Source organism: Delphinus delphis, chromosome 6, assembly GCF_949987515.2.
Source record: "Delphinus delphis chromosome 6, mDelDel1.2, whole genome shotgun sequence".
Lineage (NCBI taxonomy): Eukaryota > Metazoa > Chordata > Mammalia > Artiodactyla > Delphinidae > Delphinus > Delphinus delphis.
Window position 1 is genome coordinate 19,623,257 of NC_082688.1, and position 25,776 is coordinate 19,649,032.

General features: G+C 48.7%; 1 protein-coding gene across 1 annotated transcript in view; it reads right to left on the minus strand.

Annotated features, from left to right (window-relative positions):
* Positions 1-10,690: 10,690 nt before the first annotated feature.
* Positions 10,691-25,776, minus strand: part of COL27A1 (collagen type XXVII alpha 1 chain) — a 143,278-nt gene continuing 128,192 nt past the window's right edge. The window contains exons 53-61 of the mRNA XM_060014270.1: positions 25,739-25,774; positions 25,600-25,617; positions 25,332-25,367; positions 25,045-25,071; positions 22,261-22,326; positions 21,212-21,380; positions 20,068-20,177; positions 13,506-13,724; positions 10,691-12,673 (exon numbers count right to left, since the gene is read on the minus strand). Coding sequence (XP_059870253.1) covers positions 12,527-12,673; positions 13,506-13,724; positions 20,068-20,177; positions 21,212-21,380; positions 22,261-22,326; positions 25,045-25,071; positions 25,332-25,367; positions 25,600-25,617; positions 25,739-25,774 — 828 coding nt within the window. The 3' untranslated portion in view covers positions 10,691-12,526. The remainder of the gene's footprint in view (positions 12,674-13,505; positions 13,725-20,067; positions 20,178-21,211; positions 21,381-22,260; positions 22,327-25,044; positions 25,072-25,331; positions 25,368-25,599; positions 25,618-25,738; positions 25,775-25,776) is intronic.

Here is a 25,776-nt window from a genome sequence, read left to right on the forward strand (position 1 = left end):
ACAGACAGCGCTTCAGGATTCAGGGAGGATTTGAGTGGACTTACAGGTAATGAAACTGGGCAGGACCCTGCGGGGGCCCTCCTGGGTTAAAAACGAAAAAAAACAAAACAAGTTTCTTCTTTATAGAAAGAAAACAAAATGGGGGAGGGGAGGCTTTAGTCTCCTAGGCCTTCTCTGAGTCCCAAAGAGCTAGCTCAAGCAGTTAATCATTAGGGCTGTAGAGACACAGGACTCCTCGTCCCTCCTGAAGGGATGTTGGTAACAATCTGATGCACATCTTTGATATGTTTTGCAGAAACTAAGACTCCAACCCAGGTGGAGGATGGTGACTACATCCTGACCACAAGCACATAGACCCCAAACTAGTTGGAACCAGAAGGTTGATGATAAAGATTTCTGAAACATCCGCTTGTTACCTCACTACCAACCAATCAGAAGAAGGTCCACGAGCTGATCACGCATCCGACAACCGCTAACACATATATATGGAATTTAAGAAAAAAAAATGTCATGAAGAACCTAGGAAAAAAGACACAGGAATAAGACAGGAATAAAGACACGGACCTCCTAGAGAATGGACTTGAGGATATGGGGAGGGGGAAGGGTAAGCTGTGACAAAGCGAGAGAGAGGCATGGACATATATACACTACCAAACGTAAGGTAGATAGCTAGTGGGAAGCAGCCGCATAGCACAGGGAGATCAGCTCCATGCTTTGTGACCACCTAGAGGGGTGGGATAGGGAGGGTGGGAGGGAGGGAGATGCAAGAGGGAAGAGTTATGGGAACATATGTATATGGATAACTGATTCACTTTGTTATAAAGCAGAAACTAATACACCATTGTAAAGCAATTATACTCCAATAAAGATGTAAGAAAAAAAAAACAACAACCCTCTCCCATTTACCCTCCTTGCCTTTAAAAACCTTGTGCCCCAGCCAGCTAACGACATGGATTTGAGACAAGTCTAGGTCTCCCATCTTCTGTGTTGACACCTCCTCGATTAGTAAACCTTTCCCTGCTCCAGACTCTGACATTTCAGTCTGGCCTCACTGTGCGTGGGGCGTACGAACTTGGGTTCAACAACAGAAAGAGAAAAGACAGTAAACTTTCTCATTCTTCCCTCTCAGCATAAAGGCAGGAAGTTCTTGCCACATTAGCTCTTGCTTCCCAATAGTACTGAGAATCCATTTTTTGGTTTTTTGCAACGTGTATTTGGGGAGGCCCTCCTGATTTAGAAATAGGCAGTATTTGCAAGAGTTGCACATGGTAGCTGAGAGATACTTTGCAATATGAAATCATTCGTATTCCTGTTAAATTCATGTGTAAGTAGATGGAACACACATTAGGCGTGAATCTGATTCTTGAAATCAGCAGCTAGAGGTTGAATGCTAGCATTGTGAATAATTTACAGCTTTATAAAATTTTTGAACAAGACTTAATCCATTGATTAAATTTCCAAAACTTAAATTGTAAAGAGTCAGCTTTATTTTAAAACTTTTGATTTATAACGTTTAGGTATTTAGACCAATGGTCTTTGGGCCTTCCTTTGTTCGTGCGAAGAAAGGCTAGGGTTGCCTATGTGGGGGAAGGGTGAACAGGGAGGGTCAGTAAGGAGCAGGACTCCGTCTTGCTTTTACCCAGAGCATTCAGCTCTGGCCTAACCTGCATGCCTCTTGAAGCAAAACCGCAGACAGTGAGTGCGATATACAGTAAGTCTAAGTCCCCTACATATGAACCTTCAAGTTGCGAATTTTCAAAGATGCGAACGTGCGTTCCATCCATGTCAGGCGTGAGTGACATTGCAGCTTGCCCTCTGTCTCCTGTTGCTGACGATCCTTCAGCTCTACCATCTCCCACCCCCTCTCCCTCCTCCAGTCAGTAACTCTTCTTGCCTGTTCACTCGATGTCAGCCCCTGGGTGCCAGCTGTTGTACTGTACTACTGTACTTTTCAAGGTACCATACTGTAAGATGAAAAGTGTTTTCTTTATTTTTTGTTTGTTTTTTATGTATTATTTGTGTGAAAAGTATTATAAACCGATTACAGTACAGTACTATATAGCCGATTGTGTTAGTTGGGTACCTAGGCTAACTTTGTGGACTTACGAACAAATGGAACTTAACGAACATGCTCTCGGAACGGAACTCATTTATATGTAGGGGACTTACTGTAATACAAAATACATACTTGGTCTCTACCTCCCTTTCCTGGCACACAGCTCATAAAACTCTTGGGCTCTCCGAAGTGATACTTGTCTTTTTGTATGCTAATAAGATGTCTCTTGGGTGGGGGCTCCTGGATAGACTCAGGATGGGAGCTGGTTATCAGGGGAACCAACTCTGTGATTAGAGGGGTGGAACTTTCAGCCCCACCCCCTCACCTCTGGGAAAGGAACTGGTGCTGGAGATTGACTTGGTCACTAATGATGACCAGTGATTTAATCAACCATGCTCACGTAGTGATGCTTTCAGTAAAGTGCTAAATGATGGGATTTGGAGAGCTTCCAGGTTGGGGAACATGTGGAGGTGCTGAATAGGTGGCCAATCCTGTTGCCAAAATCTCAACTCTCTGTGCGCGATGCCGAACAGAATTACAGAGACAGAGATTTTGGAAGATAAGAGAGGTGGCTTTATTCCTTTGCCAGGCAAAGGGGGAAAACACAGCCTCAAGAACTGTGCCCCCCTCCTGGGGAATTACAGGGGTTCTTACAGGTGGAGTTCACAGTCCGAAGTGAGTGATAAGGATCAAAATGGTGAAGGTCTTGCATTCTTCTTCTTGCATTATTTCAAAACAATCACCGCTGGCGTCAGGCAATCCGATAACCCTGGGTTATCAGCCTGGGACCTTCTTTCTGAAATGCAAACAGCTACAAGGGGTGATTTGCTACAAGAGTGTGTAGGGAGAATAAACACTAGAATTCACAGAGAGAGTTAGGCAGTGATTTATGCAGGACATAATTCACACAGAGAGTTAGGAAGTGATTTGTGAAGGATGTAATTCCCATAGAGGCTAGCTTTGTGAAGGACAGATCTAGTTACAGATACTAGAGATTAGTAACAGTTAAAGTAAAGCTAGGAGTGATTAACTCTTTCAGGCCCGTTTATGTTTCTTCTCTGTTCCCTTTACTTTCCTTGTTCTCAGGAGAAGAAAAACTTCATTTCTATTTTAGCTGCAATCCAAAGAGGGCCTGGAAGCTCCATACCCTTTCCCACATACCTTGCCCTATGCATCTCTGCTATCTGACTGTTCCTGAGTTGTATCCTTTTATACTAAACTGAGAATCTAGTAAGTAAACGATTCTCCTGAGTTCTGTGAGCTGTTCTAGTAAACGGCCAAACCCAAAGAGAGAGGGTCGTAGGAACCTCTGATTTACAGCTGGTCAATCAGAAGCACAGGTGACAACCTGGATTTGTGATTGGCATCTGAAATGGGGACAGTCTTGTGGGACTGAGCCCTTAATCTGCAGGATCTGATGCTAACTCAACTCTGGTTAGCGCTGAAACCGTGTGCCCCTAAAACCGAGTTTCTTTACTGAGTTTATGATTAATCTCTCTATCCAAAATTTTATTTCCTCTCTGTGCAGCCCCTGTTCCCCTTGGGATTGAGGAGTAACAAAGAAAAGGGGAGACTGAAACTGAGCAGGACCCTGCAGGGTCTTGCTCGGTACAAAAGCCTCTTCATGGCCCCTGTTTCTTTTTTTCCTTTAATATTTATTTATTTATTTGTTTGTTTGTTTGTTTGTTTGTTTGTTTTTGGCTGCACTGGATCTTCGTTGCTGTGCGCGGGCTTTCTCTAGTTGTGGCGAGCAGGGGTTACTCTTCGCTGCGGTGCACAGGCTTCTCATTGCAGTGGCTTCTCTTGTTGCAGAACACGGGCTCTAGGGGCAAGGCTTCAGCAGTTGCAGCACTTGGGCTCAATAGTTGTGGCTCGCGGGCTCTAGAGCGCAGGCTCAGTAGTTGTGGCACATGGGCTTAGTTGCTCCGCGTCATGTGGGATCTTCCCGGACCAGGGCTCGAACCCATGTCCCCTGCATTGGCAGGCGGATTCTTAACCAGTGCACCATCAGGGAAGCCCTGTCCCCTGTTTCTTGCTTGCTGAAATGAAGGACCTTCCTAAGCCTTCCCCGAGTTCCAAAGAGGAGGCTCAAGCAGTCCTCCTGAAGGGATGTAGATAACAATCGGATACATATCTTTGAGTGGTTCTGCAGAAACTAAGGCCTGCACCCAGGTGGAGGATGGAGACTACATGCTGACCACAAGCATGTAGACCCCAAACCAGTTGGAACCAGAAGGCTGATGATAGAGATTCCTGAAACATCCCCCTGTTACCTCACCATCAACCAATCAGAAGAAGGTCCACGAGCTGATCATACATCCTAAGATCCTCTCCCCTAACACTTTCTTTTAAAACCCTTGCCTGAAAGCCATTGGGAAGTTCCAGTCTTTTGAGCATGAGCTGCCCATTCTCCTTGCTTGGCACCTGCAGTAAACGCTGGACTTTGCTTCACCACAGCCCGGTGTCAATAGATTGGCTTTGCTGCATGTGGGGCAAGTAGACCCAAGTCTGGCTCAGTAACAGCGTCAGAACTGAACTGAAGCGTAGGACACTTAGTTGGTGTCTGGAGAGTCAGAGAACCACTTGGTGTTGGAGAAAATCCACAGGTTTGGTGGCCAGAAGTCTAGTGAGCAGAGGAGAGAGAAATGAAAGTTTTCCCTTACAGTGAGTAAGCGGAGTGCCTCTCCTGGGAAGCAGGGAGTGGTCCTCACCGTCCTCAGCCTCAGGCTGCCCCTTGAGGGGCTTCTCACTCTCCTCCCAAGAGACTAGCCAAGTAGCTTCTCCAAGCACACCCCGCACTCACCCTGACACAGTACAATTTCCTCTATCTTCTTACATTTTAAGGATGCTTTAGTACCTCCATGAATTGAAGTCTTGGGCAGCCCTCCCCAGCCTGCCTATCTGTCCCTGGCACAATGTCAAGAGAAGTTTGGCAGGAAAGAGACAGAAAAGCAATCAGGGCAGTGTACGATGCTGGTAAAGAGTTGTCCTGGTTCTACCACTTGCTAACTGTGTGACCTTGGGCAAGTTACCTAACTTCTCTGTGCCTCAATTTCCCTACTTGTAAAGTGTGGATAATAATAATAAACTCCACTTCATTGGATTGTTATGCATAGTCAATCAGTTCACATTTAGACGATCTAAATATCAGATGAAACAAATTTGCTTCTAAGGGTCCTTCTATTATAATAACCATCATCATCTGTTTAATGACAAGCTGGGGTGGTGAGGAAGGAAAGACAGATTCCTGCATTATATAAATACTTCAGTGATTGCAGGTTACATCCTACTTCTAAAGACATCAAAATGCAAAATTATGTCTATATTAGATTCAGGAAAATAGGATATTTTCCCCGTTAGATACTTGAGAAAACCAGTGGCCCAGGAGGGTAAGGTAACAGGGTGAAAAGATGAGGTTTCTATAATTAGGGAAGTGCACCATTTTGAAATGATTCACTTTCTGAGAAAACCACTTTATACAGATTTCTGGCCATTTTATACAAGGCCAGGGCTAAGCTCTGTGTCTGACAACTAATTCGTGATCTTATCTACGTGAGCTACCACAAAAATACACGGGCAGAGCAAACAGTCCAAATTAGGAACTTTGTGTCTGGGCTGAGGAAATACCAAAAAATATTTGTTCAAATTCACATCCTGTTTTGTGATCTTGGGCAACTTATGTAACCTCTTTGGACTTTAGTTCCCCCATCGGAAGAGCCAGGGTGATAAAACTTGCCCCTGAGGGTTGTGCGTGAGATGAATACGGATTACACTCAACACGGCTCCTGGTTCATGGAAAGCGTGCAAGAAATTGCAGCCACTGTTATTTTGAAAGGTGCTATTAAGGATTGAACCATATGAAACTGTGGATTTTAAATTATTTATTTATTTATTTTCATTGAAGTTGATTTACAAGTTGTGCCCATCTCTGCTGTGCAGCAAAGAGACTCAGTTATACACGTACAGACATTCTTTTTATATATTCTTTTCCATTATGGTTTATCACAGGATATTGACTATAGTTCCCTGTGCTATATATTAGGACCTTGTTGTTTATCCCTTCTAAATGTAATAGTTTGCATCTACCAACCCCAAATTCCCGGTCCATCCCTCTCCCTCCCTCCGACCCCTTGGCAGCCAGAAGTCTGTTCTCCATGTCTATGAGTCTGTGAAACTGTGGATTTTATAGGTCAGAAAGCAGTTGAGTATCATTCAATTTCACCCGGTTCGTCCAACTATTATGGAACAATGGCCTGGTCTGTGGTTGGAAAGCAGGGAAGGACATGTCACTCCCATTTTCCTGGGAGAAAAACTGAGGCCCAGAGAGAGAGAATGACCCACTCAAGGCCATGTCACAGTCAGGAAGCTGAGACCAGAATCCACCTGCCAGCCTCTCCCCTTCTTGCCTGTCCCACTCTCACTTTCCCAGCACCAGGCTGCCGGTCATCATGGGATGTGACTGTCCCTGGGGCTTGCCTCACTGTGGACAGAGCGAACACAGGCCTGGGGTTCCCCCTGGAAGTCCACCGTGGCTGTTTCTGGACACTGGGTTGTGCAACGGGAGATTGGGAACCGTGGGGCTGCCAGCTGGGGAAGAGCTGCCTTGTGTCCCTGATAAATTCCTACTTACCCTTGCTGGGAATGAGCTGGCCCAGCTTCAGGGGCTTCCCCAGCCAGGTCACAGAGGCCTCCTGGAACGGAGACCGGACCGAGACTGCTGAGCAGCATGGTTCTAACATAGCCCCACTTCTCCTTCCCCTCTGGCCCTTCTTCCTGACTCTCTCACCTTCCATGTCGTCAAAGCTGCTGACTCTCCAGAGCCCCGAATGGTGCACAGACCTCTTTCCTGTCCTCCCAGCTCAGCCAGCTGCCCCTGGACAGCTCCACTCCAGTGCCCCATCACAGCACAAACGTAACCTGAGTGCAAACCCTGCTCTTCTGTGCAAACCTGTGCTTGTCCTATTCCCAGCCTAGTACTCCAGGCTTCTCCTGACCCTTCCCCTGCAGTACGGTGGGCCTCTCACTGTTGTGGCCTCTCCCATTGAGGAGCACAGGCTCCGGACGCGCAGGCCCAGCGGCCATGGCTCACGGGCGCAGCCGCTCCGCGGCATGTGGGATCTTCCCGGACCGGGGCACGAACCCGCGTCCCCTGCATCGGCAGGCGGACTCCCAACCACTGCGCCACCAGGGAAGCCCCTGATGGTTAATTTTATGTTGACTTAACTGAGCCACGGGGTACCCAGATATTTGGCTCAACGTTCTGGCTGTGTCAGTGAGGGTGTTTTGGAGGAGATTAACATTTGAATGGGTAGACTGAGCAAAGCAGATAGCCCTCTCGCGTGTGGGCGAGTCGCATCTAATCTACTGAGGGCCTGAATAGAATCAAAAGGCCAAGTAAGTGAGAATTCCTCTGGCCTGACTGCTTGAGATGGGTATCCGTCTTCTCCTGCCTTTGGTCATTGCTGGGTCCTGAGCCTGCCAGCCTTCGGAAGGGAACTACACCATCCGCTCTCCTGGGTCTGGAGCTGGCCAGCTCACCCTGCAAATCTTGGAACTCATCAGCCATCATAATCATGTGAGCCAACTCCTTATAAGAAATCGCTTACACACACACACACACACACACACACACACACAGACGGGCGTGCACGCACACATGCTCACACACACACACAGCGCATTGGTTCTGTTTCTCTGGGACCTTGATTATAGCGTCACCTCCTGACTATCCTCCCCAAGCTGACACTGGGCTCTGTGGTGCCCCCTTTGTGCTTCCCTAACCCCACACTTGGTCTCCTGCTCCCTGGTTTCCTAACCCTTAACCACACAGGGTCCAGCCTCTCTAGCTGCCTCTGTCAGACTCAGAGCCCCTCAGACAAGCTCTCAGATCCATCATAACCCCAGTGCCCACACACGGCTGGACAAAAGGAAGGCGCCGCTGATAAACACATGTCAAGGAAATAAAAATGGTAGTTCTTGCGGGAAGTCCTTCCACAAGATCGAGTGCCTTCGACACGCTGTGCTCTGCGGCTACAGCAGAGAACAAGCTACATCTCCTTCCCTCACAGAGCTTCCTATGGGGAAGACAGACATTACAGTGATTGACCTTTTCCCCTCTGCAAAACGGGAAGCATGATGGGACAGCTGGGCAAACTCTTTGGCTGTGGTGATATCCGGCAGACCTCAGGAAATGATTCAGGAAATGGGCCATGCTGCCTCAATTTCATTTTTGATTAACTGTCAGTCAAAGAAATGAAAAGAACATTCTCATCTCATTTCCAAGTTGTTGTCTTTTTTCTTCAGTGTCGGAAAGTCATTTTCCAGATTAAGGAAATAGTGCAGGGTCATGATTCTTGGTACTTGAATCTTGGTACTTGTACTAGAGTCTTCAGGGAGGCTTGTTAAAACGCAGATTGCAGGGCCCCTCGGGGTTTGTGATTCAGTCGGTTTGGGAAGGGATCGAAAATTTTGTGCTGGTCACCGGCCCCCGGTGCTGCTTGTGCTGGTAATCCCAGGGCGCCACACTGAGGACCACCGGCCTCACGCACATAACACTGCCGTCAGCCGTCTTGGGGCTGAATCACAGCTTTGCCTTGGCCTCACCAGGTGACCTCGGGTACTTCGGCGGACTTCAGTTGCTACCTTTGTCAAACAGGAGGGTGGACTTGGAGGCATGGGAATCTCCAAGCTCTTCCAGACCATGAACACTGGGCTCCACGGGTGGAAGTTTGGAGACACCGCAGGGCAGCGGCTCCCAGGGCTCACTGTCTGGGGTAGGTGTCAGGGTGGGGAGGGTAGAGAAGACCCAGCTGCCTGTGGACTGATGACCTAGAAACTTACAGCTAGCTTTTTTTTTTTTAATTAATTAATTTATTTTTTGGCCGCATTGGGTCTTCGTTGCTGCGCACGGGCTTTCTCTAGTTGCGGCGAGCGGGGGCTACTCTTCGTTGTGGTGCGTGGGCTTCTCATCGCGGTGGCTTCTCTTGCTGCGGAGCACTGGCTCTAGGCGCGCGGGCTTCAGTAGTTGTGGCTTGCGGGCTCTAGAGCACAGGCTCAGTAGTTGTGGCGCACGGGCTTAGTTGCTCCACGGCATGTGGGATCTTCCCAGATCAGGGCTCAAACCCGTGTCTCCTGCACTGGCAGGCGGATTCTTAACCACTGCGCCACCAGGGAGGCCCAACAACACGTTTTTAAAATGTGGCGCAACTGCTCGTGATTTCTTCTTTCTCTTAGATGAGAAGGGCAGAAAAGTTCTGATTTCTCCAGTGTCCCAGGGGAGGAGGAACAAGCTAAGGAAGAAAGTACTCTGAACCAAGAGTTAGGAGATAGGGGTTTCAGGCCCAGCAGGTATAAGTATGTCCCAAATATTGAACGGGACATACTTATGCTAAAAACATATTTATTGTTTATCTGAAATGCAAAGTTATCTGGGCATCTTGTATATTTATTCACTAACTCTGGTTAACTCTGTCTCCCAGATTCTCACTCACTTCTTCCAAAGCAGGTATCGTTGGGGCCTCTTTCAAGAATCTCACGGGTAAGAATTGTTCCTGTTGAAGCACTATCCTTAATCACCAAAAGATGGAAACAACCCACATGTCATCGATGGAAGAATGAATAAACAAGATCTGGTTTACCCATACAATGAAATACTACTCAGTCATAAAAAAGAATGCAGTATTGATCTATGCTATAAGGATGAACCTTGAAAACACTATGCTAAATGAAAGCAGTCATTCACTAAAGGTCGTATATTGTATGATTCCATTTATATGAAATATCCTTAGAGGGCAAAGCCATCGACAGGAAGCAGGTTAGTGGTTTTCCAGGGGTGAGAGCAGGCGGAAACAGGGAGTGATGGCTTCTCGGGTATGGAGTTTCCTTTTGAAATGATGAAAATGTTCTGCAAGTAGACACTGGTGATGGTTGCCCAATGTCGCGAAGGTACTAAACGTCATTAACAGTCAGTTTTATGTTATGTGGATTTTACCAAGTTAAAAAAAAAAAAAAGAGGCTCTCCTGTTAACCTCAGTATACCTCCTCCCTGCGTGTTATTGGTTGAATTGTGTCCCCCCAAAAGATACGCTTCCCCGTTACCTGTGAAGGCAGCCTTATTTGGAAATAGGGTCTCTGCAGATGTAATCAAGTTAAGATGAGGTCATTAGGGTGGGCCCTCATCCAATAGGACTGGTGTCCTTAAAAATAGATGGGATTAGAGACACACAGGGAGAGCGTCATGTGACTACAGTGGCCGAGACTGAGGTGCTGCCCTGCTAGCCAGGGACCGCCTGGCGCCTCAGGACAGAGTAAGGAACCTCTCCTAGAGGCCTCGGTGGGATCGTGGCCCTGCCAACATTTGGATTTCTGGTCTACAGAACACTTCCAGCCTCCGGAACTGCAAGAGAAGGCCCTTCTGATGTTTTAAGCGGCCAATGGGACCCTACAGGACCCACTCCCTCACTTTTAGCCCCCCCCCCACAAGGCGCTGTATCTCTCCCTCCCCCCTCCTTCGGGGGGAGAAGCATAAACAGGGCATCCTCTAAGCCTCTTCCCCTGACCCCCTCAGCTCTGCCAGAAACTTCCCTCCGGCCTTTTCAAAGAAGCACACAGCCACAGATGTGTCATTCCATTGCCTCAGTTTTAAATATTTATTTAAAATCCAGAAGGGAAAAGGAGAAACGGAACCCACTTGGGTTTTAACACATTGACACGTGGACAAAGACATGAACAAGGACAGCAGAGAAACCCAAGAACAAGACAGACGCCAGGACAGAGGCCAGGTGGAGACTGGCGGCTGGGGAGACCGAGCACTGAGATGAGGCCCGAGCTGCTACAAAAACACACTTCCAGGGAGCGTGGAGGCGGGCGGGGTGGGGGAGGGAGACAGGAAGTGGGGGGGAGGGGAGGGAGGGCCAGAGTGAGGTATTAAATAATGAAAATCGAATCCAATTCCCAAAGAGACACTTTAGAAAAAAAAAAAAGACACAAATAGACGTTCACATAAAATTTCCCCTTCTACAAAAATAATTCCATAGTTAAAATGACTGCAAAATCCAGCCTGGACGCTGACTGGTTCGCTGAGGCAGGACAGTTCAGATTGCCCTGAAGAGCCCTGCCACGCTGAACCCGGAGATTCCCGTAATAAGCCTTTCTCCTCAGCCCACATTTATACTTGGAGCTAATGGCGCTGGGTTTCTGCAGAACTGAATGACGATGAAAAAGCAAGAGTGACGACTGCATCTTGGAAGGACAAGCTCCAGGAAGGGAGGACCTTAGGGGATGGTCTGTGGCTGCATCATGAGATGGGTCCATATTTACATGCCACCTCCAAGGCCAGCCCTGACCCAGTGCCGTTCTCCTAATTGGTTTCTTCAAGGTCAAATCTGCAAGGTCAGGACTCTCCAGTCTAGATCATACCCTCCAAGACAAGCCTAACTTCCCTCCAGGACCAAGAAAGGCCAAACTAAAATCCTTCATCCTCAGGCCTCCCCCTGCCTTAAGAGGACAAGCATTTCAAAGTCCATAAGTTAAAAGGTAAATCTTTTCTACTTCTGTTTCTGGTTGTTTTTTCTTTTTGTTTTTATGCTTTGCTTTTTGTTTTTTTTTCCTTTTACCTTCTTCTCCCCGCCCTCCTTAACAGATTATGCAATGAGCACAAGGGTGATGCTAGGAAAATTTTAAGAATTCCCCAAACTTTGTCATTTGGAGGAGAGAGAAAAACGTGGATGATACCCCACATCCAAATGTTTCTTCAAAGTCTGTGGCAAAACTGGTAGCACCTTCAGAATCTTAAATAGGTTTTTTTTTTTCCTTAAAAAAATCACATACACTACGAGAAAATTGTGAGCACCAGCGATTTCACAGTGGGAGGTAGCAGACGTGGGCACCCCCAGCCCCGAGGATCTCACCTCTCCCTCTCGGCATCCATCACTTCCCACCCCCTGGCTGCTCTCTCTCACCTTCTCACCTCTTTCCCAGGTGAAAAAAAAATAGTAACGCACCTTCTTTGCGTTTGTTTAAATAAAATATATATACTTCTTTCTTTCCTTTTCTCCTTTTTTCATGTCTCCTCTCTAATATTGCACATCAAAGCTCCCTGGCAGGGGCCAGCTGACGAGATGCCCCCTTCCCTCAAGCTGGCTGGAACGTGGGGGCTCTTTGGGAAGGAAGCTGAGCAGGGAAGGGGGTGGCCGCAGAGCTGGGAGACAGGCCGCGGGGCTCAGGCGGGTTGCGGACCCGGCTTGCTCTGTCTGGCTCTTTGGTTGGTCTTTGGGGCTGAGCTGGGATGAGTCGTTCCCAAGGATACCCCGTGCCCTGCTACCCCTCAGCCTCTTCTACTGGGCAGACAACAGCTGGGGTCTGCTCAAGGATCCTTGGGCAGGTGAGCTGCCTCTCCTAGGGGCCCACCTGCCCCTAGGTACCCTCCTCTTCCCTCCCCCTCGAGGCCCAGAGGAGTCAGGAGGTCAGAGGTCAGAGGAAGCACGCAGGTCCAACTTCGAGGCGGTACTGCTTCCCTGATGAGGCAGGAGGGAGGTTGTCCACGCTGACAATGGGCAGCTGCTGGGGGTCCTGGGTCCGGAAGGTGAAGAGTGTCTGATGCCAGCGGCCATCCTGGACCTGCAGGTAGAGGGAAACGGGGACATGTACATCCATCATAGTTCTCATCATATATCAAGTGCGTTTCTCCCTCATCTTTCTTCACAATTTTTAATGTCCACGTGGCAGTTCACTGTTTCAGTGACCTGTATGTGTCCATTTAGATTGCTTCCGCCATTTTGATTCTTAAAAGAAAAGCGGTCATGAGTATCACTGTAGCTAAACTTTTGTGCACATTCTTAATTATTTCCCTAGAACAAATTCTAGAAGTAAGATTTGCGGGATCAAAGGATAGGTACATTTGTAAGGCTTTGGATATATATTGGAAATATACATGGAAATATACATGCAGCTGCTATTCCGGAAGCTCCTACCCATTTAGTTTTAATTTTTCCAAATAGCTTTGTGTGAGAGTGTTGGTTTCCCCTCATCCTCAGTAACACTGTGCATTACTGGTTTTGTCTAATTTTGTGAAACTGGTTTTTTGGATGACTTTCTGTCTCCCTCTTCCCCTACAACCCACCCTGTTTTAGGCCTTTGAAGACAACCAGAATGTTAAGGGAAGAAATTAGCCTGGCAGGGCAGGGGCAGAGAGAAGAGTACAGATGCATCCTTCTATAAGCACCCTTGTAAGTAAGCAGAGCATCTACCGGCTGGTAGAATTTTTACCAGCCCAGACCTTCCCTCAGAAGCTTCCCGGGGAGAAAAGTGAATAAAAGCAATTTTATAAAACTCAAAGGTAAACATTATATGTATCATACTAATATACTATAGTGTAAAATTGTCACTATAGAAGAACACGTTTTTCTACCTGTCTATGCATGAGGGGCCTGTAAGGGGCCCCAAGACTTACCTTGCAGCCATCCATTGACACTTCCGGCCTGAACTGACCCCCGGCTTCAAAGATCTGCCCGTTCCAGGCCCGGAAGCGCACAGCCTGCTTAGCTGGGGTCTGCCTGGTGCCCTCCTGCCACACGGTCATGTTAAGGCAGTGGATGGTGATTTGCTGTGTCACCTCAGAGCTTAGCAGGTGCAGGAAATTCATCTGGACCCGGCTAATGGCAAACTCCACCTGTGGAGGAGATACGGCAGTGAGGCAGGGTCGGGCTGGGCTGCCCACAGCTCTCAGAATTCCTTACCTTCCTCTGGAAGGTCCAGGGCTAAGCCCTTTCCTGGTAAGCAATTCCCAGCCATGCTCCCAGAGCTGTACTCACTCGCAAGACAGAAAAACTGAGGTCTGTGTGAGCCAGTCCCACAGCCAAGGAGTAACAAGGAAGGGAAAGAACTGAGGTCTGCCTGATTCCAGCCAGAAATGGGAGGGTCCTGATGCACCGTATGGGAGGGGTCTCTGGAGCTGAGCTGGGATACCGAGGCTCACAGAGGAAGAGGATCTTGCCCAAGAGTGAGAGGCTCTTAGTGGGCAGTGGAAATGAGAAGTGCTTTCCCCACGTTTCTAAGTCCCAAGCTGCAGGCTGGGTAGGGTGAGGCAGCTGGCAAGGGCAGACCTGACAACAAACAACAGGACGGGGTTTCGGGCTTAAGTGGCTGTACGGTAAGTCCTGACAGTTGGGTTTTCTCTTTTTTTCTGGTGCAAGTGCCTGACTTAAGCTTTGATTGCTGAGGCATCCATTCAAAGAGGCATCCACTTCAAAGACAGACTATCTCAAATAAATACCTTGCCAGCCACAGGACCAGATAAAGAGTCAGGCCACCTCCAGGCACTGAGGCGCCTTTGTTTTAAAGCTCTGGATTGATTTCAATAACTGACCGTTTGGGCTACTTGTTTTTTCTCTCCCCATGCTTTAAATTCTGGCCCTTATATTTTAAATTCACCACTAAAGAATGAGCCTGCAAAACCCTAACACCCCCCCACCCCAATAAAAGCAGAACCCCAGGCCCACGCACGCGCTCTCTCTCTCTCTCTCTCTCTCTCTCCATGACCCCGTAGTGTGGCCCCAGGTGGGCTGTGCAATTTCCAGGTCCTGTAAATAATAAAACTTTAGTTTTGCAAAGTTTCCTGGTGGTTATTGCTGAAAGGCATCTTGCAATCGTAATAAGAACTGCGAGGGCTGGTCCAGCCACAGCACTGGTTATTTATAGGCTGAGACCAGCACACAACGATTGGTGTAGTTGGCAGGACTGCACGACCGCCCTTGCAATCAATGGATGGGATGCGCTTTACCTGCAACTTGCTTACTAACCACCTAACTCAGGTGGGTATCACCATCTGCAGAAGGAGCACTGCTTGCTGGGGGTCTGTCTCACTGCTAAGTGCTTTTGCATATTGCTATGGTATCCAATCCAAAAAGTCATGGCTGCCATGAGAATCCAATGATCCCCTCAGAGCAGTGTGATCAAGGCCATAGGCTCTGACTAGCCACTGGGACCACTCATTATAAAGGCCTTAATTGACTATTAATGTGATTAATTAAGGGTCCTCCATGACGCAAGGGGAGAGTTAAGGAAAGTGGACTGGAGCACAAGGCTAAGTCACTGCCCAAGGAAAGGCTCTCGGCTGAAGGCAGGAGGGAAATATTCCTGTAGGTGAGGACAGGAGACCTCCACCTAGGACCACTGAGTTGGCGGTTGTGCCTGGACCACATGTCGTAATCCAGAAGAGTGAAATAGCCTTGCAACTGGAAACCAGTGGACCTCCAGAAGGAAGGCACAAGAGATCTATGGTTTCTGTGTCAAAATGTCACTCATTACTGTCATTCTTCATCCCTGACCCAATGGGATATTATGGGTCCCATCCCTGGTGTGATGTTCCTAAAAAAATTAATGGGCAGTGACCACCTACAGGGGTGGGATAGGGAGGGTGGTAGGGTGACACACGAGGGAGGAGATATGGGGATATATGTATATGTATAACTGATTCGCTTTGCTATACAGCAGAAACTAACACACCATTGTAAAGCAATTATACTCCAAAAAAGATGTTAAAAAAAATTATTGGGCAAACATAAATGGCCTAAAAATCGGATGCCAGCACCTCCTAAGAACCCTGAGGAGGTGCACCGGCTCCTTGATAAACGCAAAACCCCATGGAAGCATCCTGGGGATATACCAACAAGCCAAGGCTCTGGTATGACACTAGAGGCCTAAGGGCTTTTCCCAAAGACCCCGTGCGTATCATGCTCGTGGAAGCAGACCTCAGTCCCAGAGAGGTCTCTTGGAACACCCTGGGAAGGAAAGCAGCGAGCTATGAAGACGGTTCACAGTGATGCCATCCAAAATTGTCCAGTAACAACACGTCAGTTTAAGATAACAGGAGAAAATCGGGAAGTAGAAACTGAGATAAAAAACTATACTTGAACTGAAATTCAAATTTTTCTTAAATATTTTATGTAGCAGGAAGGAGAGAGGGGAACTAATTGGCTATTTTGGTATTTTTGTTTGTGTGTTACAGGCTCTCAATCGTTACTCAAGGCTGCCAAAATTCAACGACTGGCCAGTACCTCCAAAGACCCTAAAATCCATAGTTTTCTTAAAGATCCATCTGGGCTATATGCTTGTTTCCTCAGCCCCCTCGGCTTTCGCCTCGGCAGAACTAAGAAACACACCTTATAAGGCGTCCCTGCTGCCGAGGGAAAAGTTGACGGGGTCATCCAGGCATCTAGGATGAGGAAGAGGGATCAGGGAAGGCAAAGGCCCCTAGAGCCACTGGTATCCTACCAGGGCCCTTACTCTTTTTGGATGTTTACTCCTGGCATGGTTGCATCCTTCCATCACAGTGATCACTGCTAAGGCTCACAGTGAATGGAAAACATTAAGATGAGGCCCATCTCCTGCTGCGCAAAATTGGCACGGTCCAGTGGGTTTACCATTTCCATGGTCGTGGCGATCTAAATGACCCCTCTTCATTTTCAACTCTGAAGAGGCCCCATTTGACCCAAAGAATTATTATTATTATTTTTTTGTTACCATGACTGCCAAGATGCTAGTCCTGTTGATGGGCAGAGAATTATTTTTAGAGCACACTCCCCTAATTATAGGGTGGTACTACAACATTTTATTGGAACTGCCAAAACCATACAAAAGGCACTAAAACTCCTGGAAGAAAATTTACATTTTTTTCTCTGTCCCTTGAAATGGAAACACCCCAGGAGGTAACTAAAACTCTACCCACAATTGCCTGAGGCTGAAGAAAAAAAATGAGGGGGAAGAGGCCTCTTAAAATACAAACTGCTATAAAAGCTCTCTTACTCAAAAGCTAGTCCACAGCCTCCTTAATATTACTTGTCAAGAACAAATACACATCTTAAAAGTCATCTCCACAAATACTAGTAAAAAGCATTAGCCACTGGAGCAGGTAACTTTGTTCTGCCTGTCAGACACAATTTGGAGTCAAACGTTATTTACAGACTAGTAAGTTTTATATTGTTGTACCTGATTCATGGCTAAAATTTTGGAGTGGAAGCTATAGCATCTCAGTGTCTCTGTGTGTTTATGTAAGTCTCTGGATGTATATGTGACTTTTTCTTTCTCTCTACCTCTGAATGGTATTGCCAAAGTTAATTTGTAAAAGAGCTCCGTTTAACCGGCTTAAAAATAAGCACTTATGGGTTTCCCTGGTGGCGCAGTGGTTGAGAGTCTGCCTGCCGATGCAGGGGACATGGGTTCGTGCCCCGGTCCGGGAAGATCCCACATGCCGCGGAGCGGCTGGGCCCGTGAGCCATGGCCGCTGGGCCTGTGCGTCCGGAGCCTGTGCTCCGCAACGGGAGAGGCCACAACAGTGTGAGGCCCGCGTACCAAAAAAAAAAAAAAAAAGCACTTATGAATTAGGTATTCCTAAAACTCAGAAATATAGAAACTAATCCAAATGTTTTTCAAGTTCACATGATCTGGGATAATCTTTGGTAAATAAAAGCCAGTCTAAGTTTGTTTTAATTAAAATAGGTATGTCTTTATAGTTATCAGCATTAAATATACTGCAGATAAATAACTTTACAGGGTTTACTAGTCAAATAAATCCATGTTATCTCTATTACAAAAGAAAATTAGCTTGGGCTGATGGCTGACTTTGTCTACTGTCTAATGAAGATTTTGGAGGTAGTTTAAGCATATTGTCAGGAGAGAGAAAAAGAATTTTACCTTGTGTGGTCAAGTTGGCTAAAATTGGACTGTTACTATTAGAGTTTTTTTTTTTTACATAAGCTTTAATATCAATAATGTGCTTATGTAATTTTCTTCATCTGCTATAAGGACAAAGTTTTCTTGGAGCACTGGTCTGCTCCTGTTAAGAGATTATGTAAAGTTTTTCTTTACCTTTTAAGTAATCTGGCTAGAAAGCAAAGATTTTGTGTTTTATCAAAATAATTTCCTGTGCTTCATGTTGCCTTAATGAGGTCTTTAGTTACCTAGAAGACACAGTCTTCTCAATATCAAAAGAGCTAAGTTTTCTCACAACGATGTAACCATCTGTATTTGCTTTTAAAATCTTTTGTCACTTTGGCTAAGTAGATAATTAAGCACTTTTTCATAATGATCTGTGATTCTATTTAGTCAAGTGTCCAAAACCTTTGATATTTTTGACAGACTTCCCAAAATCAAGTTCTAAATGAAGACTTTTTGACTTGGAAGTAACTGGGGTTTTCCAGAGGATCGTTGGAACATCTCAAAAGATCCATCTCTTTCCTTATAAAAAGAGAAACATTAAACTAATTAGGCTTATTTGATATATTAAATCACATGGGAAACATTGTCAAATAAGAAATACACCTTCTCTTTATGGATATCCTTGAATGGGTATATGTTATTAATATGGTGTTCCAGAAATAATATGAAATTCCTAAAAGTCTGATATGTTATGTTATCCATCTATAACCCCAGCTATCATCTTAAAATGTTGTGTGTCACAGAAATAACCAAATTTCCTTGTCAACTGCTTCATAATGAACTCCCATCAGATCTTTAACCATAGGCATTTTAAAATGTCATTCTTTTGTCAGTCTTTTATCATTTATAATTATTGTTTTCCTCTTTTATCATTTATAATTATTGTTTTATTCCTTTGCAAAAGTGCTTCATCTTCAAGGAGATTCATGGAAAGGACTCTGACAAGTACAGGTTTCTGATAACTTTTAAGTCATACCATTGAATGGGTAAGAATTTATAGAACTCTAAGGAAAAACTGGATTCATGAAACTAACAAAAGATCAAGATCGAGGATCAATTACATAGGACTGAACGAACTGATGGGGATGATTATAACTTTTTATGCTTTTTTGGAAACACTGGCAGTTCTTTTAATCTCTGTTTCCACATTTAAGGAAAACTTTTCTCTTAAGCTAGCAATGCATTTCAGCCATTTGGTGAAGTACACCTTTGTGAACAAAGATGAAACAATTGCTGTTTCTCCCGCCTGATCCTTCTAGAATTCAGAAGCTCTTGGTGAGTATTCTCATGGCAGTATAATTATTTGCATAAGTTCAATGAGAATCTATTCTCCTTGTAACAGGACACAATTGGAAATACTTGGTTATCACCAAGGCTATGAATGGAATGTCATATTTGAGAGAGACATAAAGAGACTCAGATATGACCAGATCACTTAAGGAACTAAGGTTGACTTTATGGAGCCAATAAAGCCCCTTAGAAAAATCAGTCTGTTACCTTGATTACAGGGTTCCCAGCAGCCTTACCAGGTGAGTAAGGAAGGTCACTTCCTGGCAGGTACAGGTATCTCAGGATATTTTGAGGACTTTAAGAAGAGAGGAATTCACCCAAGTCTATAAGTATTCCAGGCAAAGTCTGATGGTAAGTTCTTGGCTCCGCTTCCTGGCCTGGAGAGGCTTTTAAAAGTTCAATCTGAGACTCGTTATGAAAGGTTCCAGCAAAGCAGCAAGGAGCCTATGCTGTCAATCACTCTTCCTGCTGCACTTACGTAAATAATCAAATTTATTGAAACTAGACTTAATTTGCACACAAATTAGTTTTTCTATGGTTGTCGTTAATAGAAATGGGGGTGACGGTACAGAGAAAATTCTCAGCCCGGAGACTGGCACGTGGTAAGTGGGCACCAAACATGAGTCACATATTTGCGTATACAACCCCGGAACACATATCCCAGCTGAGCATCGCACTGATTTATTTTGTGCTGATGGTCACGGCTGTCCAAGCCAGGCCAGCTTGGCTAACTCCGCCATTTTAGATATTAGGCAGAACGTTCTATTTGAAGAAAGAACCATTGGCATCACATAACTCAGAAGGGTTTGGAAACCATGGATTTTGAACAAGTCATCCCCAGTGTACAGATGAGGAACTGGGATTCAGAAAGAGGAGATGACTTTCTCAAGGCCATGTAGCAAGATAGTCAAGGCTCAGTCCCAAACCTGGGTGGGCTGTGGTCCAGGGCAGGGGGCAGGGGCGTGTAGAGAGGGCCATCCAGTGGGGACTGGGGAGCAGATGGGTACCTTGGAGGCTGTGATGGGCTTGAGACACGTCTGTCCACCATGTGTGAAGTTGCAGGAGACTTCGATGGTGTCGGACGAGCAGCCAAGGTTTGGATCCACCCAGTAGGTACCTGCAGGCAGCATGGGACGGGGGTGGCATATATATGTGGGGAGGAACCCGGGGCTTGGTTCTGCAGGTGGACCCCACACCCTGGGACCCGCTGAGCCCCAGCTGGACATGAAGTCGGGGAGGGTGAGCAGAAAAGGGATTCTATGAGCCGCAGAGGTGGAAGGAAACCCTCTGGGCAGAGCTCACAGGTGGCAGAGGCCCCGGAGGGGCCACGTGGTGGAGCCCTTGCCTATGCCGCTCTTGGGTAGCGTCCATTTTACAGAGGGGACAACTGAGGCTGAGAGAGGCTGAGTCACTTGCCCAAGGGATTTAGGGATCGTTTAATTGAACGGTTTCGCCGCCAAGGCTAGGGATCCTCCTAGAGCTTGGTGGGAGTCAGGGCTTCTACCCCATCAACCAGGCACTTCTGCCGGCACTTGGTTTCCCCTTTGGGTTTCCAAGGGAGCCAAAGACCCCAGAGCTGAAAGAGTAGGACAGCCGGCCACTCGTCCACCTTCTTGATCAGCGGAGAGAAGGGTGGCTTGCCCAGCTCACAGAGCTGGTCAGAGGCAGGGCTGACCTTCAAACCCCGGTCTCTCTGCCTCTAAAACTGTGGTCCTTCCACAGCACCACATCAGCTCACGGAGAGAGAAGAGACTTGGATGAGGTGCGGACAGAAAGGGGGAATCCTGGCTCTGCAGGGAAGCTATGATGGGGTCCCCTCCTGGCCCTGGGGGCTTTTTCTGCCACAGCTCTTGTCCCATTGCACGGAAATGGGACAGCTTGCGGATCTGTGGGCTCCGGAAGGGTGGGACCACTCCTCTGTGTTTCCCACTATATCCCCACACCCCAGGAAGCACAAGCACTTGGCACATCGTGGGGCTCCGTGACTGTCTGTTGAGTGAATAAATGACTGCCTCCCCAAGGACAGAAACTTGGCCCAGTGGAGTGGAGGCTCTAATGCACTATCCCCCCGGCTCCTCCCGGAACCCCCTGCCCCGCCCTGCGCACCCCTGGGGCAGGAGGCCCTCGCTTGAGACCCACAGGCCCTCGTACCATCCACCATCTTCTGTTCACAGTCCATGAGGTCCCGGCAGACCCGGGCGGGGTTCTCTTTGGTGCCCAGGGGCGTCTTAATGCTCTGGATGAGGCTGCTGAGGTAGTGTAAGGTTTTAAAGATCTCCCCTCCCTGGTCCAGCACCAGCCGGTCCGGATGGCTGTAACCCTGTCGTGGGGAGAGAGGGTGGCCATCGGCCTCTTGAGGTCCTGGCCTGGCCGGAGGTCCGAGCCTCCACAGCCCCAGGTTCTTGCTACTGAGGAGACATCTGAGTTCCCAGCAGGGGGCACACTTGGGTCTCCCTCCACTGAACAAATAAAGAGACTGGGGACCAGGGACAGGTGGGGGCAGATCTGCCAGGAGGGCCTGGAGGCTTGAGAGGAGTAGAGGGTCAGCCTGGTTCCTGTGCAGAACAGCAAGGTCCCCGTGAGCGAGGAGTCAAGGGAGCGGTCCCAAATCCCTCGGGAAGGGGTTGGTGAAGGACTTTCCACTGACCCCCAGAATGGAAGGAAGATAACGGGCCTTTCCATCTGTCTTCCCCCTGGGTCATGAGCCCTGAGAGAGTCACCTCGGCATCACCTCTCCCCAGCATGCTGCTCAGGGCACAAATGGAAATGTCTGAAGGTCTGAGCTGGGAGATAGTGAGCTCCCCATCGCGGGAAGGAGGCAAAGAAGCAAAGGGCACTCCTGACAGGGCTTGACTAGAGGACACCTGAGGCCCTGCTCAGCCTCATATCCTGGGGCTGACTTGATCACCGGCCAGGGTCTTAGCAGAGCCTGTGGACTGACAACGAACTTCCTGCTCCTGGCGGGCTGTGGGACTGAACCACGGAAGCTGCTGTGGGCTCTGGACCCAGCTGAGCATCTCTTCCTGACTCAGGAGGAAAGGGCTCTGGAGGAAAGAGAAAGGGCTCAGGCCTGTTTCTGGCCCCTGCTCTGGCCATGAATCACTCAGTGCAGGCCACGTGGAGGGCACTGACCACACATGGGCCATCACTTCCGTTTCCCCCAGGAAGGGACCCCATGTGGGCAAGGCCCCTGGTGGTACCTCTGCTCTCAGTGCTCCACTAGCGTCCATCCACGTCTGGAAAGCTGCCCCAAGGTCATCTTGTTGCTGTGCGGGGAGAAGACAGGGTGTACCTCCTGGTCTCCACACACTCACCAAGCGGGTGCTCCAGGGTCTGAGCGAGAGCCCTCCCACCCCCGCTTCCCCGGTGGGATCGTGGCCAACAGCATGCCTTTGGTGCAACTCTGTCCTTCTTCCCCTTGCAAACAGGCCCTTCTGCTCCCTTCCTCCAGGCACTTCCATAGTGCTCCAACACCCTCAGGATTAAGTCCAAACTCCTCAGCATGGCTCTAAGACCTGGACTGAGTGCTGTGGTCTCTGGCCCCGCCTCTCTTCTCTCTCCCACATGTGCTCCGTGCACCAGACACACTATTGTACTTCTAAGTTCCTAAGTACCATGCTCTGTCTAGCCACTGGGCCTTTGCACATGCTGCTCCCGTTGCCTCTTCCCTCCCTCCACCATTCCATTTACTATCCCAGTGGTACTCATCCAGGGGAGATGCTGCCCCCAGTGGACGTTGGGCAATATCTCGAGACTTCGGGGGCTGTCACAGCTGGAGGAGGGGATGCTACTGGCGTGTAGTGGGTGGAGGATGTTGCTGAACATCCTACCACGCACAGGACAATCACTCACAGCAAAGAATCATCTGGTTCCGAATGTCAACAGCGCTGCAGCTGAGAAACCCTGCCCTACGCTCATCCTATAGACGCCAGCTGCCATGGGAACTCTTTCCTGACGTCTCTGCCCCCAGGCTGGGTGTGGACCCCTTCCTCTACAGTCCCCGTGTCTCCCCTTTGGCTTGCACTGTAATTGTCTCACGTACACTTGTAGCTCCATCCCTGGCACTGGGCTTGCCAGAAACATAGCCATGGTCTTGCCATGAAAATAGTGAGGGGGAGAATCTGACAGTGAGTAAAGCGCAGGATTGGGGTCTGGGGCGAGGACTCTGGAGGTACTTCTCCAGCTCAAATCCCAGCCTTGCTACTTACTAACTGCACAATCTGGGCAAGTTGCTTAACCTCTCTTTGCCTCAGTTGTCTCATCCTGATAATGGGCATGACAATAAAACTCTCTCAGAACTGTTGAGAGGAATAAATGAGTTAATACGTGAAAAGTACTTCTAATGCTGTCTGGCATGTAACAAGCACTGAATATATTAGTTATTATTCGAAAAAACTCAAAACCCTCTCATTTCCCATTTTTTCAGAGGGAGAAGGTTTTTCTTACATCTCTTCACTTCCCCCTAGCTGGCTTCCTTACTGAATGAAGAAGGAAAAGTGTAGAGGGAGAGGCCAGGGCTGTCATTCCATTTCTATGGGCGAGGCAGAGGGATGGGCAGCGAGCAGCAGAGAGGGGAGAAGAACAGGGGCTCTGAGCAGCTCACGGCCCGAGGGCTCCTCCCCCATTCAGCCCTTCCCCTTGGCCGCTCCCCGGACGCTGTCAGGGCCTGCTTCTAACAGTCAATCATCACCGTGGTGAAATGGAGACGGAATTGTCAGAGGGCTTGGGAGGGGGCCATGCTTTCATACAGGCCAGGGTACCCACCAGGGAGGAACACAGGGGCACCCCCTGCAACCTTGCCCGCCGGCCCTCTTTGGACTCAGAATCTGAGCTGGAAGGACTCTGCGATATTATGATTTATAATAAGAAATATATATTTGGTCTCCAATCCCGTTCCTGGCACAGAGCTCCTAAAAGCCCTGGAATCTCCTGGAATAGGGTCTCTTTTGCTATATTAATGAGGTGACTTTTGGACTGCTCAGTAAGTAACCTAAGGATGGGGGCTTGTGGTTGGTGGAACCAACCGTGTGATCAGAGGGTTGGAACTTGCAGTTACGGCCCACAGTCTCCAGGGAGGGGAGAGGGGGCTGGAGGTCGAGTCAATCACCAGTGGCCAATGATTTAATCAATCATGTCTGTGTAATGAAGCCTGCATAAAATCCCAAAAGGACTGGGTTCAGTGGGCTTTCAGGTTGGTGAACACACGGAGATTCGGGGAGAACAGGGGAGCTCGTGCCCCTTCCCCGTGCCTTGCCCTATGCACATCTTCCATCTGGCTGCTCCTCAGTGACAGCCTTTTATAATAAACCAACAATCTAATAAGTAAAGTGTTTCCATGAGTTCTGTGAGCCGCTCTAGCAAATTAACGGAACCCCAGGAGGGCATGTTGGGAACCTCTGGTTTACAGCCAGTTGGCCAGAGGCACAGGTGACACCTGGATTTGCCACTGGCAAATCTGAAGGGGGGCGGCGAGGGGGGGATGGTGAGGGACATGGGGATTGGGGGATGGGGGGGCCAGCAGCAATCTTGTAGGACTGAGCCCTCAACCTGTGGAATCTGATGCTAACTCCAAGCAGTGTCAGGATTGAGTTGAATTGCAGGACCTCCAGCTGGTGTGTCCCCAACATTGCTTGTTGGTGCGGGGAACCCCCTTCCCAACGCACACAGGTTGGAATCAGTACCAGAACCTTAAAGAGTTGTCAACGGATCTGTACAGTGTACCGACGGGACCCCGGAGCCAGCGGTGGGAGGTCTTCCTGGGCTCATAGTCAGGGGTGCATTCTGACTAAAAGCTGGGTATCCTGCCGCTCAGCCCGGGGCTCTTTCTGCTGCTTCAGGGTCCAGGATCCAGTATGGAGCGGCAAGAGGATGTGGGCAGTTTAGGGCCACCTTGGCCAGAGAGGGGTCCACTGCCGCCACCTGCCCCCGACACCACCCCCCAGGCCTTACCCCACACAGGCAACAGAGAATGTTCTCCAACTTACAAAGTGAATAGGGCTCCCTGGAGGACCCTGCAAAAGAAGAGGCTGGGTCTGTATCTGACGGGGACCTGGTGCTGCAGTCCCGGGGGCTGTCGGGGCGTGAGAGAACCCACCACGCTGGTCTCTGCCTGGCCCTACCAGGGCTGTGTCACACTGTCCCGGAGGCCTGGCCTGGCCTGTGAAGTCAGGGCCAGTCCTGCGAAGGCTGCCAGCACAGCCTTGGGTTTCACTCAAAGGAATCCCACCTGCTGCCCTGCAGTTCAAGGGGTACCGGGCACACAGCTACCTACCGGTGGGCCGGGCTGCCCTCTGGGACCGGGAGGACCCTGGAGGAAGAGGAGAACAATGAGGTCCTGGTCAAAGGCCTCTCATCCCCCCACCCAGCCCGGGCCTCCTCCAGCAGACCTGAGACCCGGGCACGATGGTGGCCCAGGTGCAGAGTGAGGCCCACAGGGAAAAACGTGCCCAAGGACACGCCTGGTCATGGGCAGGGGAAACCAGAGGGCCCGTCCCTCCCACTCCCCTGTCCCCCCAGCCCTCATACCGCAGCCCACTCACCCTCGGACCTTGCAATCCCTAGAGGGGGGACAGAAGCAGGGAGAAAGAGTCAGAGGACCAGGCTGAGCCATGCCCGCCCTCTGCCCCAGCCCAACCCTGCCGTACCCCCTGCCATACTGTCCCCAGCCCATCCACTCACCAAGTCCCCTCGCCTGCCTTTGTCACCCTTCGGACCCT